Source organism: Zingiber officinale, chromosome 2A, assembly GCF_018446385.1.
Source record: "Zingiber officinale cultivar Zhangliang chromosome 2A, Zo_v1.1, whole genome shotgun sequence".
NCBI classification, from domain to species: Eukaryota; Viridiplantae; Streptophyta; class Magnoliopsida; order Zingiberales; family Zingiberaceae; genus Zingiber; species Zingiber officinale.
In genome coordinates, this window is record NC_055988.1 from 155,114,914 (window position 1) to 155,136,353 (window position 21,440).

Sequence of the window (21,440 nt, forward strand, 5' to 3'; positions counted from 1 at the left end):
ATTGAGTAAAGACCCATACTCTGGTTACTAAACTTATGACACCACCACATCTACGTAAAAGCATCATTGATGTTCAAAGTGTCATCCCATATGCCCTTGAAGTCGAAAAAAACTCTCAAGGTTGTACAAGAAATTATCAGCCGCTTTCGCATTGCAGACACCTTTGAGGATGACTATTGTTGACATTGGGATAAAGTTGAGATTGTTGGCACTTGGACACCCCAAGTTAGTCACACGTGTGTGCCTATGACCCTCGTGTGTGCGGTTCCATTTCTGCTCGTAAGTCCCGTAACTTCCCATTCCATGAACTCCCTAATAATGAACTCTTGAAAAGTAACGACTCGTAGCTCCACATGGTAAAAATTCATCTCGACGACTTTCTTGGTGACAACACCTAACTCACCACACTATATCTACCCCATCTAGACATTTAGGGAGATCCTAATAATAGACTTTACGTCGGAGATAACTTTCTCCAAGCTACCATCATTAATTACCTCTATGGTGGACTGCACCTTAATGATAACTTGCCCCAAGGTAGCAACTTGTGCTTCAATAGTATCCACCTCTATTGCCATAGTCTTGTTATGTCTGCCTTATGTGTGATTACTCCACTAGTGCACAAGATAGATTTCCTAAGGCGTCAACGTCCAATGAAATTTGATCCTAAGCACAATCCTTAGATGTTGAATGGTGAGCACTTGGTTTTGATAACAACTGTCATTGTCTTGATGGTTGCGCATCGCTCACTCGTGCGACACTAAGACAGCTTATCCTCGTAAAATTGAGAGGAGTTGAGAGAACTATAAGTAAGGAGAGCTTGTCATTCTAATGATCAATTTATTTGGGAGAATGGAAATCAAAATTTTCGTAGTGGAAAATTTTTCGTCATTTACTTTATTAAAATTTTCAGATGGAAAAGAAACGTAATCCATCAACGAATGATTTTAGAGTCAAAATTAATCACTTCAAAATCAGACGGAAAACAACGAATCGAAAAGAATGACGCATGTATCCCTTTTTCATTTACAAAATTATATCATATAAAAAAAATAACGCATGTACCCTTTTCAACTCACAAAATTACACCATGTACCAAAAAAAATAACACATGTACACTTTTTTATTTACAAAATTACATTGCATGTCTCCACCTTTCTCTATCAAGATAACCAAGCATGCAAAAGAAGAGATTTCTTCACCCTTTCTTTTCTCTTTCTCCGAGGATAATTTTCTACCATAGATTATTTTCCCTTCTTCATCTGTGCTTTAGAGTAAACTTTATGAGGATGATTTATAGCGAGGGGAAGCAAGTTATTTATATGTATCATCTCCAAATAGATTGTTAAATCAAATTGATCAAATTGATTGCATATTTAGAAATATCCTATAAGTTAAATATTTTCATTGTAAGAAAATTCTGAAAAATATCTAGAATGATCTTCATGAATATTCTAGAAGAGTGGCCATGCATCGGAGAATAAATCCGGAGAAATCAAGAACACTAGTTAGGCTTAAAGTTGTCAATTTAGATTGTGTTCGTCAAATTAGTCTGATTTGCTAATTAATTTAAGTGGATTGAATTAAAATTTTATCAATCCATTTTACAACGGATCGAGACAAGCCGATCCATCTAGGCTCGTGTCCCGCACGGGTCGGCTCATGGTAGGCTAGGTTGACCTACGGACTAAAAAAAAATTTCTAAAATTTAAAAACTAAATTAGAAAAATCAATGAGCTTGTGGGCTAGACCCACCTAATCCGCAACCCTCATTGGATTGAGTTGGAAAATTTTCAATCCGTTAAGATGATGAACCGACCCACCCCACCATATGACAAATTTTGATGGATCGACCCACTCCACCATGAATTAGTCCGTTTGACAACACTAGTTACGCTTAAACCTAAAATATTTTCCCACTTTACCAGGGTAATAAGGAAAAATATCCTTATAACGAATAGCTAGCAAGAAAATGTCCAATTTTAAAACATCATCCATGCAAATGGGCTATGAATGTGACCTTATTGTTGACTATACAATTATGACACTTTTTCATAGATAACTCATGTTGTTGCCACTAAGAAATCCTATGAATATGCAAAATATATAAATTTATAAGTTCATTTGACAAACTTTGAGCTTAACAATCTATCAATTAATTCATAACACAACCAACTACAACTTCTCATTTCTTATACTCTTCCTCAATAATCAATAATCCAACAAAAATATATAGTGCATGAGAGATTAACACAAAGCTAAGGTGGTGTTGATCAGATGATCCAATTCAGGAGGCATTAACTTTATACTGCTCTTTAGGCCGAATTATTAAGGCAGAAAGTAAATTAAAGGGATTGAAATTTGTAACCATGAAAAAATTAAATAGTATAGACACAGAATGTGATGAAAACATGAATTTTATACTATCCAACAGGGACTCAGCATCAATCCAATTAAACACAATTTTTCATATAATCGATGTTTGCCTACCTAATTACCCCCTTCAAGGAAGTATGGCTCACCCTGGAGGGGCTGCGAAATATGTTTGCCTACCTAAAAGTCATACAATGTCCATACAGCCTTTCATGTTGATTATTTAGGCAATATTATACAATTTGTACACATGACATTTATATAATTTTACATTGAAGACAAATTTAACATATAAGATTGACAATGACCAACATTTTCAGCATGAGATGAAATAATATATAATTACAAATATTCATTCCATCTATACTAGGACACCCTCCATGGATATCAATCACATTCATGTGCCGGATATGGACATGGGAGTTTAATGCCTTTGTGCATGCATATTGTAAATTGTGAGAAAATAAGCAATTAGTCTTACAAATGTATCATAAAGACACCCTACAGAATAATCATGTCATTCAAATTAGGCAAGTTCTAATCTGGCAAACTAAATGCAACAGAAAACATTTTCTTACCATTTATAATGACTCATGAAGAAACAGACCCTCCTACAATATTGCCCGTAACGTCATAGAAACCAAAGAGTAGACTTTCCCAGTTCTCTGACAACCATCTACTCTTTTCTACCATTCTTGCTGGGTGTGTCTTCTATTCTTCGCTTCTTGACAGTCTCTTTTCCTTTTACTCCAGACTTCTTGACTTCATTACTTCTTCTGAACTCTGTTAGTTCAAAGGCTTGGTGATTATTCAGAATCCTTGTATAATGCTTTGCAATATCATGGAAAACATTCGCAAACAAAAAAAATACATTGATGGTCCAGTTGCAGAATCTATCAAATTAACTAGTAGGCATAAATGTTAAAGGGTCTCCTGCATACATGGACATATAAGCACCCAAAACTGTCTAGAGAGGTGGCTGAAATTTAATGTCAAGAAGCTTCATTATATGAGAAAAGGATTGCCTGTTGAAGCTAGAAGAGAACATAACTAGACGTATCCTTCAGAGTCAGGGCATTGTAGCAAAAGAAGTTGCCGCTTTGTGGAAATTTCTCTTTTATAGAGTTCTACCTAGCATCAGACCAGTATACACTATCATCTTCAGAGGCAGCTTAGTGGAAAGTTCTCTTCAGTAAAGAGAGTTTTAGCTGACAACAGATCAATAAACATTATCTGATTTCATAGGATGGTCCTTGTGCTGAACTTGAGGCCTTGCTTTTGTTATTAATATGGATGAAACATATTATTTGTTGTTTTTTTTTTGCACTGTATATTATTTTGTTCTATACTATATACATACAGTTCTCGTATGTGATGAAAAATCCCTCAATTATCATACCAAAGAACTCCATGGAATAAGTATTAACAGATCAGTAATGTTTATTACAATTGAGGATCCTAATGGCACATCAAATGTGGTTTAAGCAAACAGATTGTCACTATTCGGATTAACAAGACACTAAACTGAAGGGAACTCATAATTAGAACATACAACATATGCCTTCAAAGTTCAATTCTTAGTACCAACAACTAAAAATTTGTTCATCGTCTAGGGGATGAATATCTAAAGTGTCAAGTGTCAAACTGGAAGTATTAGGTATGGGTATGGAGGGGATAACATGAAGTTCAAGTATCAACAGGATTTCGAATAATCCATTTGTCCTAGAACATTATGTTTCTCCACTTGAATAATGAGAAACAAGTTTCTTCCTGAGATGCATTTTCAAAATCAATAATTTACATATCCCAACATAACAACACTGTTTGTTTACTTTCAAAAAGGAATATGTTAAAAGTTGAAAATTGTACTACTTAACAAACTTATCCAACAGGATCCTAACAAAAAATAAAACACCAAATCCATCTTAAACAAATAAAAAAAATCAAGCATCTATATCGGTCTCGTCACCAACACCGCCTTCGTCAGTCCATAAGACTGACTCTAATTCAGGTTCATCAAGAGACAAATTGACAATTTCAAGAATTGCAACACCCTCCATGTCCATGGAATCAAATCCATCTGCTCAACCATCCCACATCTTACTTTCTCCTTTTGTAACTTTTAATTTTTTGCAATTAAGTCCAAACGTATCCAGGAATATATCTCGTCTGTGTCGTAGCCGTATCTGACTGACTTTAAAAAAGTCAATAACATGGTTTTTGCATATCCAACACGCGTATTTGCGTGTTGTGTCTGTGTCCATGTCGTGTTCGACACTTAAAAAAAAAAATTTGGAATGTCCATGCTACACAATAAGTATATTTATAACTTGTCCATATGTAGATACGTAAGATGTACAAATTAACTTGATCTCTCTAGTTTCTCCTTGATGAAGTGTCTATCAATTTCAATGTGATTCATTCAATCATGTTGTATTGGATTGTGAGCTATGCTAATCGCAGATATTATCACAACAAAGTCTCATTGGACCGTCCCATTTAATCTTCAAATCTTTCAAGATGATTTTTAACCAAAGCAGTTCACACACCTTGAGTTGTTGCTCAGAATTTTACATCTACATTAGATCACACAACCACATCCTGTTTCTTGCTCCTCCATGTCACGAGGTTACCACCAAGAAAGGTGTGATATCAGTGGTTGACCACCTATCAACCACTAAACCTAGCATATTCTGTATATGCCTCTAGCACCAAGCCTCCATTTCTTTTAAAGAGAATAATATTTCCTAGTGTTTCTTTGAAATACTGTAATCCTTAGTGAGATGTTTATAAATGAACTTAGTTTGGGTTATGTATGAATTGACAAATCACACTTGTTGCATATGTTGAACCAAATAACACCGAACTTGGGGTAACCGGTCCGGTCCCATGGAAGTTTCCCATCGGCCGCTACAGTAAATCGGGAAGCGCTCACAGCAGGCAGGCCAAAAGCCCAGCATCCCATGGTTGTGCACTCCATTTGGAGGAAAATTCTCTGCAAATGCATCGTAGCTAGGGATCGAACCTCGGATGTCTAGGTGACAATTTGTTGCATATGCTATGTCGGGTCGTATATAAGACATAAATAAATTTTCCTATCAAATGTTGATACAATCCTTTATCTGCAGTGACATCTTCCACAGTTATCCCAAGTCACAGATTTGGATCTATTAGAGTACTTGCCGGCTTGCATGCTGATTTGCCTATTTCTTTAAGAAGACGTGTGACATATTTCTATTGTGAAATGAAAATGCCTTGCTTAGAGTGAGCCATTTCAATCCAAGAGAGTATTTTAAATTCAAAGTCTTAGAAATTGTCTTTCCTTATCATCCTTTTCTATACTATTATATCATCGACATACACTAAGGTTGTCACTAGTGTTTAATAAACAATGTTTAATCCTTGTGGTTTTCTCTGTACCCCATATCAATCATAACTCTGACAAACTAAGCTTGCGGTGATTGCTTATGTCCATATAAAGCTTTCTTCAATTTACATACAATATGAGCATTCAAATTATTTCATATTATAGTGGGACTTCCATATAAATTACTTCCTCTAGTTCTCCGTGCAAAATATATATATATATATATTTTGATATCAAACTGTTGTAAGTCTCAACTATAATTAGTTGTCAATGCTAGTAAAATTTTAACAATATTCATTTTTGCAACTAGAGCAAAAGTATATATAGGTTTTAGTACATCCCTTGATTACCGACCTTTTTTTATATCTCTCTATTGATCGATCTGCTCTATATGTCAATGCATAGACCCATTTACACCCCAAAGGTTTCTTTCCTACGAACAACTTCAACAATTCTGACATTTTATACTTCAATAATGCTTCCATTTCTTATTTCCATTTCTCATTGGATAATGGCTCAAATTAAGGTGGTAGGAATGATAATAGTGTTCAAGATAATCAAAAAGGCTTTGTGTGATGTGAAAACTGCTTAAAAGATAGGAAGTTTACAAGAGAATATAAAATTTGTTTTATGGACTCTCAAGTTCCTTTTCTAACAGCAATGGAAAGATTTAGGTCCTCATCATCCACATGATGTTCAATTTTAATTTGTAATGAAGAATTAGAAATTGTTACCTCATTCTTAGAATCTGGGTTGGATTCTTGAGCATGCATTAGTTCAAGGACTACCATCTTCTCCCTCGTATTGTCAAGTCTCATATTTTTAATGACAAAGTTGGAATTTTCATGCACAGATTCAAACACAGGTTCAAACATAGGATTGGACACAGGTTCAACCACAAGTTTTGGCATAAATTCAAGCACAAGTTGAGAAAAAGAATCTGACATAGGTTTAGACGCCATTTGACATAAATTCAGAAATAGGATTTGGCACGGACTCATATGTTAACTTAGACATTGAACATAATCACAGGTCAAGTATGAAATCCCCATCCTTATCTTTCAGTAATTCTCCCCTTAGATGAGGTGTAGTGAAGTAAGACGCTTGTTCATTGAAAGTAATGTGCACTAACACATAAAACTTCTTTGATGGAGGATGATAACATTTGTACCCTTTCTAAGTTGAAGAATAACCCACAAATACATATTTTAACATCCTTCCCTCTATTTTGACCGTGCTCATGAACAAATAACACACGCCTAAGTATCTTAGGACAAGATTATTTATAGCATGTATGTTTGGATACCATGTTGAGTATTTCTATTGGACTCTTAGACCCTAAGATTTTGAAAGGCTAACGATTTATAAGATAAACGACTGTAAGAACTACTTCCCCCAAAAGATTGAGGCACAATTTTTAGAATAAAAGGGCTCAGATTGACCATAGGTGATGACCACTTTTTCTTTCTACAATTGTGTTTTGTTGTGGTCGCGGTGTATTGACAAAAGATGACTCGTTATCCCTTCTTCTTGAAAATAAGAAACTAATACTGATTAATAATCACTAGCATTATATGTTCTAAATCTTTTGATATTGAACCCATATTGGTTTGTAATCATCAGAAAAAAAATTAAGAGAACATTATTAACAACAGTAGTAGAAGGACATGAATGAGATAAAAGGGAAAACAACTTCTTGTATTACTTAATACTTTAATAGAAAAGTCACACATGTGTGTTTAGCAAATTCACACACTTCACAATGGAAACTCTCAATATTTATACTTTGGAATAAAGTTGGAAACAAAATTTAAATGCTTTCAAATGGCAGATGTCTAAGTTGGTGGTAGTAGAACCAAATCTTAAATGAATAAAGTTCTGAAACTAAAGTGGCAAGTATCCTGTCTTTGTTAATATTTGATTGACCCAAAGTTTCAAGATAGTAGAGTCTATTTCTTTCTTTAGCATGTCCAATCATCTTTCTCAAATCCTTATCCTGAAATACTCAATAACTATGATAAAAAATCACATTGCAACACAAATTTAAGTAAGATTTTGGATAGAAACATGGTTTGTGGATAATTGGGACTACCATCTTCTCCCTCGAGTACTTGTCTTAACATCTCCTACACCTTCTACAGTAGTCAAAGAACCATTAGTTGTGGATATTTTTTATTGTAGGAGTACATGGAAAAGGTACTTGGTGAGTGGATTAGATGATCAATAGCTCCTGAATTCATGATCCAAGAGTTGAAAAAAGTTGTACCCAACACATTTAATTCAATAGAGGATGAAAACATAATCGCATACGCCAATGAATAAGTACCTGAAGGCTTTTCAATGTTACGAATAAGAGATATCAAATTCTCAACCTCTTTTTGGCTGAATCCACCTAATGCCTTTCGTGTTGCTTCATTTTGTTGTGTATTCGCCATATGCATCTGACTATTGATAAAACTATTGATTCTTATTTGTTCTTTTTTATGTCCCACTCTTGGCTGGGAGGTTTTTCAAGAAATTTCCAACACCATTTATGAGTATGACATGCCTTTTGACAATAATTGCACCATAAACTATCACGAAGAGGTTTGACTGTGTTGTAACAGTTGTTTCTACAACTTCTGACATTTTTATAAGTGAAAATTTATAGAAAAATCTAGTGAGAGACAGGAAAAATTAGCAATGAAGGCTGAGTAATAGGGAAAAATCCAACAATAAAGCTGGTAATAGGAAAAAATCGGCAATGAAGGTTGATCAACAACAACAAAAAAATCTAAAAGAAAGCAGGGAAAAATCAATCCAACTATGAAGGCTTGTACGAGAAATATTTTGTTGTCTTTAGAACACATAATAAAACAATAAAGAAAGGTGAACAGGGTAGAAGAGAGGGAGTGGATGCTTGCTCGCAACCATGGCAGGTAAAGACTGTTGGCGTTGACCAACATGGGAAGAGGAGGCTAGGGTTAACATCCTTCAATGGCTGCGATAGGAGAGACGACTAGGATTTGGAGCAACGGCTAAGGTTTAGAGAGACAACTAGGGCTTACTTTTAAAAATTAAACATTGTATTATTTTAAAAACTTGTCTAATATACAGGATCCTAATCTCTTTTTATATATTCATATCATGACTTACTCTTGATACTATATTTTTCTAATAGAAAACTCTAACAAACTATTAAAAAATAATTACACTTTTACAAAATCATGTTTTCTCACAGAATCCTAACTATATCAAAATACCAAAAGATGTAGCAAACAAATAAGCATAGGATGGTAAAGCAACCAAAGCGTCAATAACTTAAAATGGCTTGAATGCATCTACCAAGGTTCAAAATATCGAACCATATTGGAATTTCCACCTTTGACTAAAATAATACTATTTCGAAATTTTGTCAATGTTCCGATACATGGTGTTAGTGACAGATTGAAGGAGGAAGGAGATAAATCAAAGGAAGGAGACCCTGTCGGAGATTAGTGGTATGAGTTTCGGTAATTTACCAAAATGATACATTTCGCCCGACATGAAATGAGGTATCTACAAAGTTCTGCAATATTCAGTCTTAACACATAAATGAACAGCAGGAGTAACTCTATGATTCTAGTTCTCCATCTTCACAAAATGCAAAAATGACTTGTGAACCATAGATATAGCTTGCATATCAATATTTTTCGCAAAACAAAATCTCATATGTTGTAGCCTTGTAGGTCCATAATGACCACAGCCATCATAATGAAAAGAGACCATCAGCGTGCCAAGAGTCAAAACATTCACAGATAAATAATGAAATATGTTCACAATAGAGGTTAGCAATTAGCATCGCCTATATACATGTACAATATAGTCAACCTCTATGAGATAATTAAAAGAATGATTCTAATATAAGGAAGCAAATTACTGACCCTCTAAAGAAGCTTTTAAAGGCTCAACAAATTCAACAAAGTCAATCTCCTCAAGCGCCTTCAGGACATCATCAGCATTGATTGTTTGCCTCTTTGATTCCTTGCAGATATCATTTGCCCTACATAGAGTAATCATTCACATTTCAATCGATAAGAATCAATAGCCAGCATTGTCTGTGCAAAACATACTTCATTTTCCTATACACAGTACGCAGGGATTAATGAGTCATTATCGATCCTAAACACCCGTAGAAGAAGAAACGAGGGGCAATTAGAGGACATTAAATACAAACATTTAAAATTGCAAAATACATAACACAAAAATTTAACCGAGCATGTGATAAGAATGAAAAGATAGACAAATCGCAACTAAGTTATAGGTGCCGTCTGTTTAAGGAAGATCGCCGTCCTACTTTCCAAGTCCAACAACATAAACCCTAGAAGCTCCCAGCAACCGCAGGAGAGGAGTCTCACGTGGCGGAGAGGTAATGGATGAATATGCGAGTGCTCTCAGAGAAGGCCAGCAGCGCATCTTTATTTACCAATATCTCCTCTTCCCCTCCTCCCGAAGACAACTTGGAAAGCTTATCTTTCACCACCCGGCGCACGATAGCTTTGGGGAGTTCCTCGACGTCCACGCTGAGTGTCTTTCCCGGAGTCGAAGACGGAGCCGGCGCCGGAGGCTCCTCGCTCTTCCCAGGTGTTCCTTCCTCCGCCATCCCCTCCCGTCCGTTCGCCAGCTTTTCCAGTAGAATTGATTTCACCTCAATTGTAATTCTTCGCAGGATGTCAGGCCGCTTGGAATTGATTAACCCGATTTGTTTCGATGCGTGTGTCAAACTGGCCGGGCGAGCCATCACTGACCTGTCCGACCCAGCCTTAGCCTCGCGTGTGACATGGCCCTATTGAAAGATTGTTGAGCCGGGACCCATCTAAAACCGAGCCAAGCATAGATCTCGGATCGGGCATTGGTCGGATCTCAGGGACTCAGGCTGGGCACAATTAGATCCAAGGCCGAGCAGGGTTAGGTTCCAAGTAGGGCACGGTGCACACTAACAGTATGTTTAAGAGGAGGTGAGTTTGTTTGGGATGGAGTGAGTTGAGGAGAGAGGGAGAAACGGATAAGTTTTACCTTGCTCGGCAGAATTTCTTATATCTTGAATTGGGCTTGCTCGCCGGAATTTCTTATATCTAGAATCGGGTGTCAAAAAGAGAAAGGAGAACTTGTTCCAATTTTTTCTCTCCACTTTCAATGTCAAGCCCGACGTGTGCAAACGAAGGGGAATGTCTTAGCAACTTTTGTTAGAGTTGAATGCATAAAATTTTATTAATGATGTCTGTAATATATAAATATCATTATAAATATAAAATAGGAAAAATATCTAAAATACTAGTAAATAAATAAATAAACAAATAAAGAAAAAAAAATATTTTCTAATACTTCCTCTCAAGATGATGTCCTAGAGATTACACTAATCTTTTGACAAATAGCTAATAGACGAGGTTGAGAAAGTGACTTAATGAGTTCATCGAAGAACTGATTAATAGCAGGAATATGAACAAAATAATAATTAACAGCCAGATGCTTCATACAAAAGTAAAAGACCGGGTTAGCCAAAAGATAGGTTGTACCTAAATTATCGATGAAAAGTACGACAAACATAATAATCGGAAGAAGCAGTTCTACCAGAAGTGACTTAATCCATTGAAGTTTCGATGTCACAGAGGCAATAACGTGATATTCAGCCTCAGTCTAAGAGCGCGCAACCATGCACTACTTGGTAAATTTTCAAGAAGCAGAATTAAGACCCAGAAAAATAACAAACACACCTATAGAACACTGATTATCCGAATCTCCTGCCCAGTCTGCATCGGAAAAGCCATGAAAGGTGAGAAGTGTATCCGTAAGAAAACGAATGTCAAGATCTCTAGTACCATTTGTAGGATCGAAAAGAATTTAGATATCTCCACAATGGTATGATATTGTCCACTTTGGGTCTAAACCCTCATGATTTTGCTCTTGGGTTATATCCGAAAGGTCTCATGCCAATATCTTTCCTCTTGTAAACCTATGATCTTTCCCATATATTTTCAATGTGGGACTATATTTACAACTTTGCAACCCCAACAATCCCCCTCTCAAATAAAGGGTCGCAGGCTTCCCATATCCGATCCTTGACCCACCAGGTCTTCCTACCCCAACTAGGACTTTCTGCCTGGTGTCTTGTCCTATTGATCCGAATATAGGAGCCCTCACTTTCTTTGTTCGAGGTCAATATTGTACTCACATGGCTCAATCAAATCATAGCTCTTGTGCATAGTCGGCAGTTAAATCTTCTGGCAGTCCAGGCTCTGATACCAATTGTAGGATAAAAAAAAAATAGATATTTCCACAATAGTATGATATTGTCCACTTTGGGCCTAAACCCTCATGGTTTTGCTCTCGGGTTCTACTCAAAAGGCCTCATGTCAATGGAAATATCTTTCCTCTTATAAACTCATCATATTTTCCATGTATTTTCAATGTGGAACTATATTTGCAACCTTGTAAGCCCAACATTATCCTCCTCAAGTTTTGTAACTTGAGTTGGAATTTCAGCTTGAATTGGTTCAGTTGTTGAACTTGATTTTAATTGTTCATTAAGTTTGTTATTTTCTTCTGTTAGTTCATTTATGCAATTTTCAGAGTTAGTTAATTTCTTATTTAAGCATGCAATAATTTTGAAAAATCTTTTGCTTAAATGAAAATATACCTCATTGGAACCTTTGAAAATGAGTACAGACTCGTGGCTTGATTCGGGTTCAGACCCGTCTTCCGATTCGTTCTTCAATTCTGTTTCGTAAGCCATCAGCGCATGGTAGTTAGAGTGCTTCGGTTCTCCACTATCTGATTCATCCCATGTCACTTTGAGGGCTTTCTTCTTCTTCAAATTTGGGCAGTCGATCTTATAGTACCCCTTTTTGTTACACCCAAAGCAGGTCATATTCTATTGGTGCGGGAAACATCCGATAATCGAACCTAGTTTTTGATTATGTCAAAGGGTCCAAAGTTAAGTTGTCTTGTGATCTAACAAAATTGATTGAGCTTGTAGGAAAGTTCTAAGTTTTCTTAGGCAAAAGTCCTAGCTACGGTAGGTAGGTGAAAAATCCTAGTGTTGGGTTTTTCGGGCCACAAAAATCACTTTTTCCGTTGCAGAAACCCCGAAACCCCGCCACCGGATCCGTGCAAAGAAATAAAATTTCATAAAAACTTTCACGTATGAGTTTTCTAAGCCTAGATCTACTTTAGATCTACAAGATAAGAATTTACCCTTGATGCGAAGCCCTTCGCTTAATCCCGCTCGTCCAAGGTTCGCCGGATCTCAAGAGTATCAAAGTAGATACTCCTCTATGTGTATCCACATAAGCAAGAGATGGAGAAACCAAACAAAAGGTGTGCTAGCACCTTTGAAGGTCTCGACAAGGAGGAAGAGAGGGAGAAGAAGATAGCTTGAGGAAGAAGATGGAGGTTTCAAAACAAAATGAAAACTTCCAAGATGATTAAGTGGCCGACCACTTTCATGAAAGGCTTTTAAACTCCATGGAATATCAAGATTCAAGGCTCTTGATCTCCCTCATGAGGTGACACACACATGTGCTAGCCTTGATGATGTGGCACATCACCATTAGCCACTTAATGCCAACTCACCAATGAGATGGCAAATGGTCAAGTCAAACTTGACCATTCATCTTCCTCTCAAGTCAAGTCAAACTTGACCTATAAGTGTCTAAATCCTAGTGTTGGAACCTGGTTTGCCACCTCATTGGTGAGTTGGCATTAAGTGGCTAATGGTGATGTGCCACATCATCAAGGCTAGCACATGTGTGTGCCACCTCATGAGGGAGATCAAGAGCCTTGACTCTTGATATTCCATGGGGTTTAAAAGGCTTTCATGAAAGTGGTCGGCCACTTAATCATCTTGGAAGTTTTCATTTTGTTTTGAAACCTCCATCTTCTTCCTCAAGCTATCTTCTTCTCCCTCTCTTCCTCCTTGCCGAGACCTTCAAAGGTGCTAGCACACCTTTTGTTTGGTTTCTCCAGCTCTTGCTTGTGTGGATACACATAGAGGAGTATCTACTTTGATACTCTCGAGATCCGGCGAACCTTGGACAAGCGGGATTAAGCGAAGGGCTTCGCATCAAGGGTAAATTCTTATCTTGTAGATCTAAAGTAGATCTAGGCTTAGAAAACTCGTACGTGAAAGTTTTTACAAAATTTTATTTTTTCGCACGGATCCGGTGGCGGGTTTCAGGGTTTCCGCAACGCAAAAAGTGATTTTTGCGGCCAGAAAAACCCAACAGAAGGCGCCTTTAGCCTGTAGATAAGATTTTCCAAGGACTATAAAAAAGCCCCTGGACCTAGGAAAGAAGAAACAACTTGTGTATTTACTTTCCTAGTCTTTTCTGAGCTTTCATTGTGTGTAAAAGACTTTTTCTCCTTTAGTGAAGGAGATTTTTAGTAAGCTTTCTACTGTCTTGGATTAACAATCATTTAGGTTATAATCTAGTAATTCTTAGCCTTTTATTGATTTTATTTAAGTTGTTGTTTCTATTTTTTAATTGCTTTATTAATCTGAGTCGAAAGACGAGAAAGGTTTATTTTAATGTTTCAGGCGACTCAACCCTCTCCAGTCGGCCTAACCAGACCAACACCTGGGGGGGGGGGGGTAACTCTAGGTCCTAGGGGATGGTAACCCTAGGTGATGAAAAGTCCTAGCTACGGTTAGGCAGGTGAAAATTCTTAGGGTGCGGTAACCTTAGGTTCTGGGGGTGGTAACCCTCGGTGGAAAGTCTTGGCGAGTCAAACGCTTTGGGTAAAATCCTAGAGTCGGGGACTCTAGGTTGAAATCTTGGTGGTCACAGACCGGGTGGAAGTCTAAGTGGGTCGTGGAGCAGATGTCCAGTATGAAGACCGGAAGCATCGGGGCGCTGACCAAAAGTCCAGTCGATCTAGAGGACCGATCTGCAACATATATCTTCTCCTGAGAGGAGTAGGTGAGGACGCGTTCCCCTATGAGGGAATAGTAGGCGTCGATTTAACCTAGAATTTTCGGAGGGAATTCGAAGTCAGAATCGGGTAGTCCGAAGACTATCAAAGTTATTTATTGACATATTATCTGCTATATGCTAACTCTGTTTTGTAGGAGACTGACATTTTATGCAGGGTTAGATTCGACCTTGATCGGTCGACCAAACCTTTAGATCGATCGACCGAACCCCAGCACAGCAGACGGTGTTCAATTTAGGGATCAGTCGACCGAACCTGGGGATCAATCGATCGAACCTGGGGATCGATCGACCGAACCGAGGATAAGCCATGACTTGGTCGAGCCGGGTGGATCAGATCAGATAGACTAGTGAGGTCAGTAGGATCAATCGACCGAATGAAAGGATTAGTCGATCGAACGAAGACTTATCTAGGTGGCAGAAGCATGTGGACGAGAAGTTGGGCAGGTTCAAAGGTTCGATCGGTCGAACACCTGGATCGATTGATCGCTCAACGATGAGTCAAACCTAATCCTGAGATCAGGGGATCTCAATCAGATCAAGCTCGGCTATAAAAGGAGGGCTCGATCAGGTGCTTTGACAACAATTCTTGACGAACAACTTGAGCTCTCGCGCGTACTCCGAAAACGTCTAAACGCCGCTCCAACGACGATCAAGCTAGAAGTTCTATTTCTCCAAGTCATTGGTAACAAGTTTAATTTTGAGCAATACTAGTAAGTTGCATATTGTACTTGTACTCAATTTCTGAATCTATAGTGATTGCCTAATGAAAGCGATCAATGATTGCGGGCCTTGGAGTAGGAGTCGCCACAGGCTCCGAACCAAGTAAAAGAAAGCTTGTTAGTGTTGCTTGTCTTTTCATTCTTTATTCCGCTACGTATTCTGTGTGTTTTCCAAAATGAGTGAAAAAGAAACACGTGCTATTCACCCCCCCTTCTAGCACATCTACGATCCTACACATTCTTGTTGATAGAGTTGGTGGTGGAGTTGATCTTTTACAGGTCTTTTTTGTTGAAATTCTTCTTTTTTCTGGTGAACATCTTTCTTATCAGGTTCATTAGGTATTCTTCATTCTCTAAGTCTTGGTTAGACTCAACTTCTAATTCTGGTTTATTCTTATGTTTAGCTTCTCTTGATGGTCCTACAAGAAGAGCAACACCTTTCTCGACCTGCTTTGAGTTAGTCTGTTCATGGAGTTCAAGTTCACAAAATAATTCATCTAGTTTTAATTTATATAGGTTCTTTAAAATTTTGTAGGCATCCACGATGGATGCCCACAGTGCATTTCGAGAAAACACATTTAGGGCATACCTTATTAGGTCGCGGTTTCCTATCTGGTGGTCGATGGTATAAAGTCCGTTGAGGATGTCTTTTATCCTCGCGTGTAGTTGACTCACAGATTATCCTTCCTGCATTTTTATATTAAATAATTTATTTAAATAAAGATCCCTTTTTGTTACCTTCACATCATTGGTTCCCTCATGCAATTCGATAAGTTTATCCCACAGCTCCTTCACATTTTCGTGTGGGCCGACGCAATTCAGTTCTTCCTTCGTTAGCTCACACTGGAGTGTATTGAGAGCCATGAAGTCGATCTAAGCCTTCTTCTTCATTTCTGGATTCCACTGTTCCGAGTTTATTAGAATTCTGGCGGTGTCGACGGGAGCCTTGTAGCCTCTGGTGATGCTAAACCACTAATCGAAGTTAGTCTTCAGGTATACCTCCATCCGCTTTTTTCAGTATGGGAATTTGTCACCATTGAATAGGGGAGGACGAACGGTATTGTACCCTTCAAGTTGTGCCATTTGAGTGATGAAAAGATAAACTAAAGAAGGTACCAAGACTTGGTCTTAGATTAGTAGAGTTTAAGATATAAATATAAAAATATAGAAAATTTTGAGAGGTGTTACACCAATCTTAAATTAAAACTGAACGAAAAAAATTATCTAAAAAGTTTTACAAAGTTAAATGGAATGCAACGAAATCTGAAAGCGATTCCCTCGGCTTGATTGGTGGTTGCACCAAATCAGAGCACAACCCGCTCTGATATCACTTGTTGGATCGATTACACGTGAAAGGGGAGGGGATTCATGTGGTTTTCAACAACTCATTTTGTTGGTTTTAAAATTACGAGTACACAGTGGAAAAGAATAAGAAAATAGACAAACACCAGAGAACACAAGTGGTTTTACTTGGTTCGGAGCCTTCGGTAACTCATACTCCAAGGCCCAGCTCCCGCGATCCTATCGATGGGTAATCCGCTAAAAACCTCTTACGGTACCTCCAGAAGAGGAAATCGATTACAAGAAGATTAAAGCAAGTGCAATACACTGCACTTGTCCTTTTGCAGTAAATAAGTACACAAATAGAACTTGCTACCGACACATAGGATCAAGCGTGGGAACGTTCGTGTGTTGTAGTCGATCTACCGGCCTCGATCGGAATCCTTGGAATAGTCGTCGGGCGCAGTATCTTTGTAGTAGAGTCGTAGCAGAAGCCTAGAGCAGTCGTAAACTCAAAAGGATGCACAGAAGCTTGTATAGTTGTTATGTTGTGTTCCAATGCCTTCTTGAGACAACCTTATAAAAGGCGTGGAAGGCACCTTCCATAGCCATGGAAGGTGCCTCCAATGAGGCAGATTCGATCCCGAATAGACCGACACTTATCCATGACTTCGGCAAAAATTTATCCTGTGGAAGGCGCCTTCCATAGCCATGGAAGGCGCCTTCTATGAACAGTACGAAGGCACCTTCACTGCTTGAAGGCGCCTTCGGATACTGTTCATCCGAAGACAACTTTTCTCCTTTTATCCTGCAAAATAACATTAGTCCAAATAACCTGTAAAACAAGTATTAGGACAATAATAATTTAATAATAAAGAGTAGTAATTAGTTCCTATCCTTTTAAGATCAGGAACTAGTCAAGATCTCAATTTAGGGATCCCAAATAGACTTATACTGGATTGACGCCTACTGTCCCTCAAATCGCGATGCGTCCTCATAAGGTCACTCTCCTCTAGTGACTTACCTTAACTTATCAACTTGCCAGACATCCGGTCAGCCCGTTGACCTGTCTAGACTTCACACCAGCTATCCAGTCAGCTCGTTGACCTAGCTGGATTTCTTGCCAGATATCCGATCAGCCCGTCGACCTATCTGAACTTTGTACTAGCTATCTGGTCTGTAAAGCCCGAAAAATTCCCGAATTTATTTTAGAATTATTCTAGGATTTTTGTGGAATTTTTAGATATTTTTCCGGAATTTTACGAGTATCGGAAGTAGCAAAAAGAATTGGAAACGAAAACGGCCTAAGCGGGAATCGAACCCGAGACCTATGGTTTAAGGGATAATGTTAGTAACCAGTGAACCCAGCAGGGCCGTGCTGAGAGAAAGGAGAAACATTTATATTTATATTAGAGTTGGACCGGAATTACCACATGATATAAATAGGAGGTTTAAGTGGGTTGGTTTATTTCTAATTGGTTCGTGACCTTCTCCAAACCCTCACCGAGACCCTCTCCCTCTCCCGTTTCTTTCTCTCGGCGCAGCAAAACAAAGCAAGGGAAACCTAGGGTTCCTTCCCTAGGATCGTGTGTTCACTTTCCGGCGACAACACCCGTACGAAGTCGGTTCTTCTCCGCGAGAGGAACGCGACGGAGCAGTTTTCCGGAAAAACTTAGCGGATAAATCGTAAGAAAACCTTGCGATTGAGGTAAGAAACCCTCACGCAGATAATTGCTCTCGCTTGTTAGTTTTGGCATTAGTTCAGTAGTTCGATTTAGGGTGTGCTTTTAGTGCACACCAAGCGTTCGATAGAATGCTCGGTTCCGAAGGATGCACCAATAGGCGTCCTAACGGAATGTAAAATGAATTAGAAACATTTTACTCAGTTTATTATCGATTATTACAGCTAATGGATCAGATATCCATTGGGTGGGCTCCTGATAGCCTCTAGGTTCGAGATAACCTAGAAGAAAATAAGTAGATTCGAGATTAGATTTACTTCTGTTGGCATCATGCTTGGATCAGATATCCATGGGCTGCACCTAGCCCTAGGTTCGATAACCTAGTAACCCGCTGGATTGAACTTGCAATCCCGGGTCTCGTAGGGATCGCGCACAGTAAATACCAGCAGGATGTTTAGTATTTTCATCTATTATATGTATAGTTTTCAAATTTGAAACCAGTGATGAGAACACTAGTTTAGCTTTCAGTTCAGTTCAGGTTCAGTTTACATGATTCGAGTTCATGTACAGATTTAGATATATGCATGATTAGTTCAGTTTTATGCTCAGTTTATAAGTATGCCATGTTCAATTTAAAGCATGTTCAGTTTTTATGTTATGCCATGCTTTGTATGATACCATGTCATGCCATGCTTGCATATTCAGTATGTTTTAAACAGCATGATTTAAAAACATAATCGCATCGTTGCATGTTTTAGTGAGGTAGATGGTTTCTTACTAAGCTTTAAGCTTACAGATACTATTTTCCTTATACTGCAGATACAGGTAAAAGGAAAATGGACTAGCAGTGGAGGCTGGAGGCCAATGCAGATGAGGATGTGTGTGGAAGGAACTGGAATAAAAGATCCTCTGGGGATTTAGCATTTACTTTAGCACTTTTCAGTTTATTAGTTCAATTTCATGTTTTAAGCAATTAGAACTTTTAGAAATTCATATCTTCATGCACTTTAAGTTGTTAAAACGCCATGAACCAGTAAACCTTGCTTTAGCTTAAGTTAGAATTGTTACTACATGTTGTTAGAATGTTTATTATACATTAGATAGTTGTAGTGGGAGGTTTTGGCACGAACCAGTGCTGAAATCAGAGTTTCTGATTCGAAATCAGAAACCCTGATCGGTCAGCCGACCGATCAGGAATGAGTTGGTGTCACGGGATCGGTCAGCCGACCGACCCAGGCACAAATAGAGAGTTGGCAAGGGTTATGGATCGGTCAGCCGACCGATCCCGTAGCGAACAGAAAGCTAGGAAGTGCACTGATCGGTTTACCGACCGATCAGGGCGCTCCTGGATCGGTCGGTAGACCGATCCAACTGCGTACAGAACGCAACAGAAGCACAGAGGCTCACCGATCGGTCTCCCGATCGATCAAGGTGTTCCTGGATCGGTCGGTAGACCGATCCAGTTGCGTACAGAAGCGAGGTAAGCTTATGGATCAGTCAGCCGACCGATCCAGAGGGTGCCTCCGTGCCAGTATCAGCTGGAACGATTTGTGAATCGTTCCGACGGCTCAATCGACTCACGGATTGGTTGAAATGTCTGATTTCAGTTAGCAGGACATTCGAGAGGCATAGATTGTCTCTCCTAGCATGTGTACAACACTTAGATACTCTTAGAATGTCAGGTTAAGACTTTACAGTAATTAGTTTAGCAAATTTTAAATTAGCTCAGTTTCCGCACAGTCGGTATAGCAGTATTGTAGCGATTCGCCTTACAGCCTAGTCAGTAGAAGGCGGGTCGTTACAGAGTGGTATCAGAGCAGTGTTCCTTATTTCCTACACACACATCAGCATTGTGCCTACAGCTTCCAAGTAAGAGTATCTCTCACTCAGTTTTGTTTTCAGCTTTCATATCAGTTATATGTGCTTTCATGTTTGCTCTCATGTTGGTAGTTAATTAATTCATGTTTACAGTAATAGTATTTGACATTTTACCAGTAGTTAACTATGACATGATAGCCTAGTTATATTTATGTGTTCTCTGCTATTTAGAAAATGGTACGGGGACGTCTAGCTAAGAAAGCATCAGCGGCTGAGCCCCAGCATGAGGCAGGCAGTTCAGTACCTTACAGCACTAGTGGCTCAGCTACAGCAGCAGGAGATAGCCTCCTTAAAGGCTAACCAGCAGACTACTCCCCCAGTCACTCCAGTACCAAACCTCACAACTCCAATAATCACAGAGGTAGTACCAGCTCAGCCTGCAGTACCAGTCCCAGTAGCCCCTGTAGCAGGGGCTAAGAGAAAGCCCAAGAATTTCTCGGGCACCAGCGAACCATGGAATGCTCAGGCATGGTTTAAAACACTGGAAAGCACGATGGAGCTTCTAGACTGGCCAGAGCATGAAAAGGTGAAGTGTGCCTCCTTCTGTTTAACAGGAGACGCACGTATGTGGTGGGAGCGGATTAAATCGAAGTGGCCAGTAAATCAGATGACATGGGCCAACTTCGAGAAAGAATTCTTCGAGGAATTCTTTCACATGCAAGTCACGAACCGACACTATGACGAGTTTACAGAATTTCGTTAGGGCAACCTATCAGTTTAGGAGGCCGTGAAGAAATTCAACAGGTTGGCCCGTCTGTGTCCAGAACTAGTCAGCTTAGAGAAGGAACGAGTACGCTTGATGCTGAAGATGCTCAGACCAGAGATCGCAGTGAATGTGGCTGGTGGCGTTCATAGGCCACAAACCACAGAGGAGCTAGTGAGTAGTGCTCTGATCACCGAGCACTATCAGCACAATATCATCCAGCAGAAGCAGGTTTCCACAGAGCCCAAGGGACAAGCTAGCTCAGGTACTCAGCAGAAACAACAGGGACATAGCTCCAACTGGAAGGGGAAACGTAAGGCAAGCAGTGACCCAAAAGGAGGACCAGCTGGAAAACATTCCAGACACCCCAAGTGTGCTACTTGTGGGAAACATCATCCAGGAGTTTGCCGCAAGGGTACACGAGGTTGTTTTGAATGTGGACAGGAAGGACACATGGCTAAGCAGTTCCCGAACAAGAACAGTCTT

At 39.0% G+C, this 21,440-nt stretch overlaps 1 protein-coding gene across 1 annotated transcript; it reads right to left on the bottom strand.

Moving 5' to 3' along the window:
- Nucleotides 1–2,790: 2,790 nt before the first annotated feature.
- LOC122042848 (DNA polymerase epsilon subunit 3-like) lies at nucleotides 2,791–10,514 on the bottom strand. Its single transcript, XM_042603181.1, has 3 exons — nucleotides 10,117–10,514; nucleotides 9,643–9,761; nucleotides 2,791–3,156 (listed from the first exon to the last, which is right to left on the bottom strand). The coding sequence occupies exons 1-3, from the start codon at nucleotides 10,497–10,499 to the stop codon at nucleotides 3,050–3,052; spliced, it is 609 nt and encodes a 202-aa protein (XP_042459115.1). The 5' UTR covers nucleotides 10,500–10,514; the 3' UTR covers nucleotides 2,791–3,049.
- Nucleotides 10,515–21,440: the final 10,926 nt, after the last annotated feature.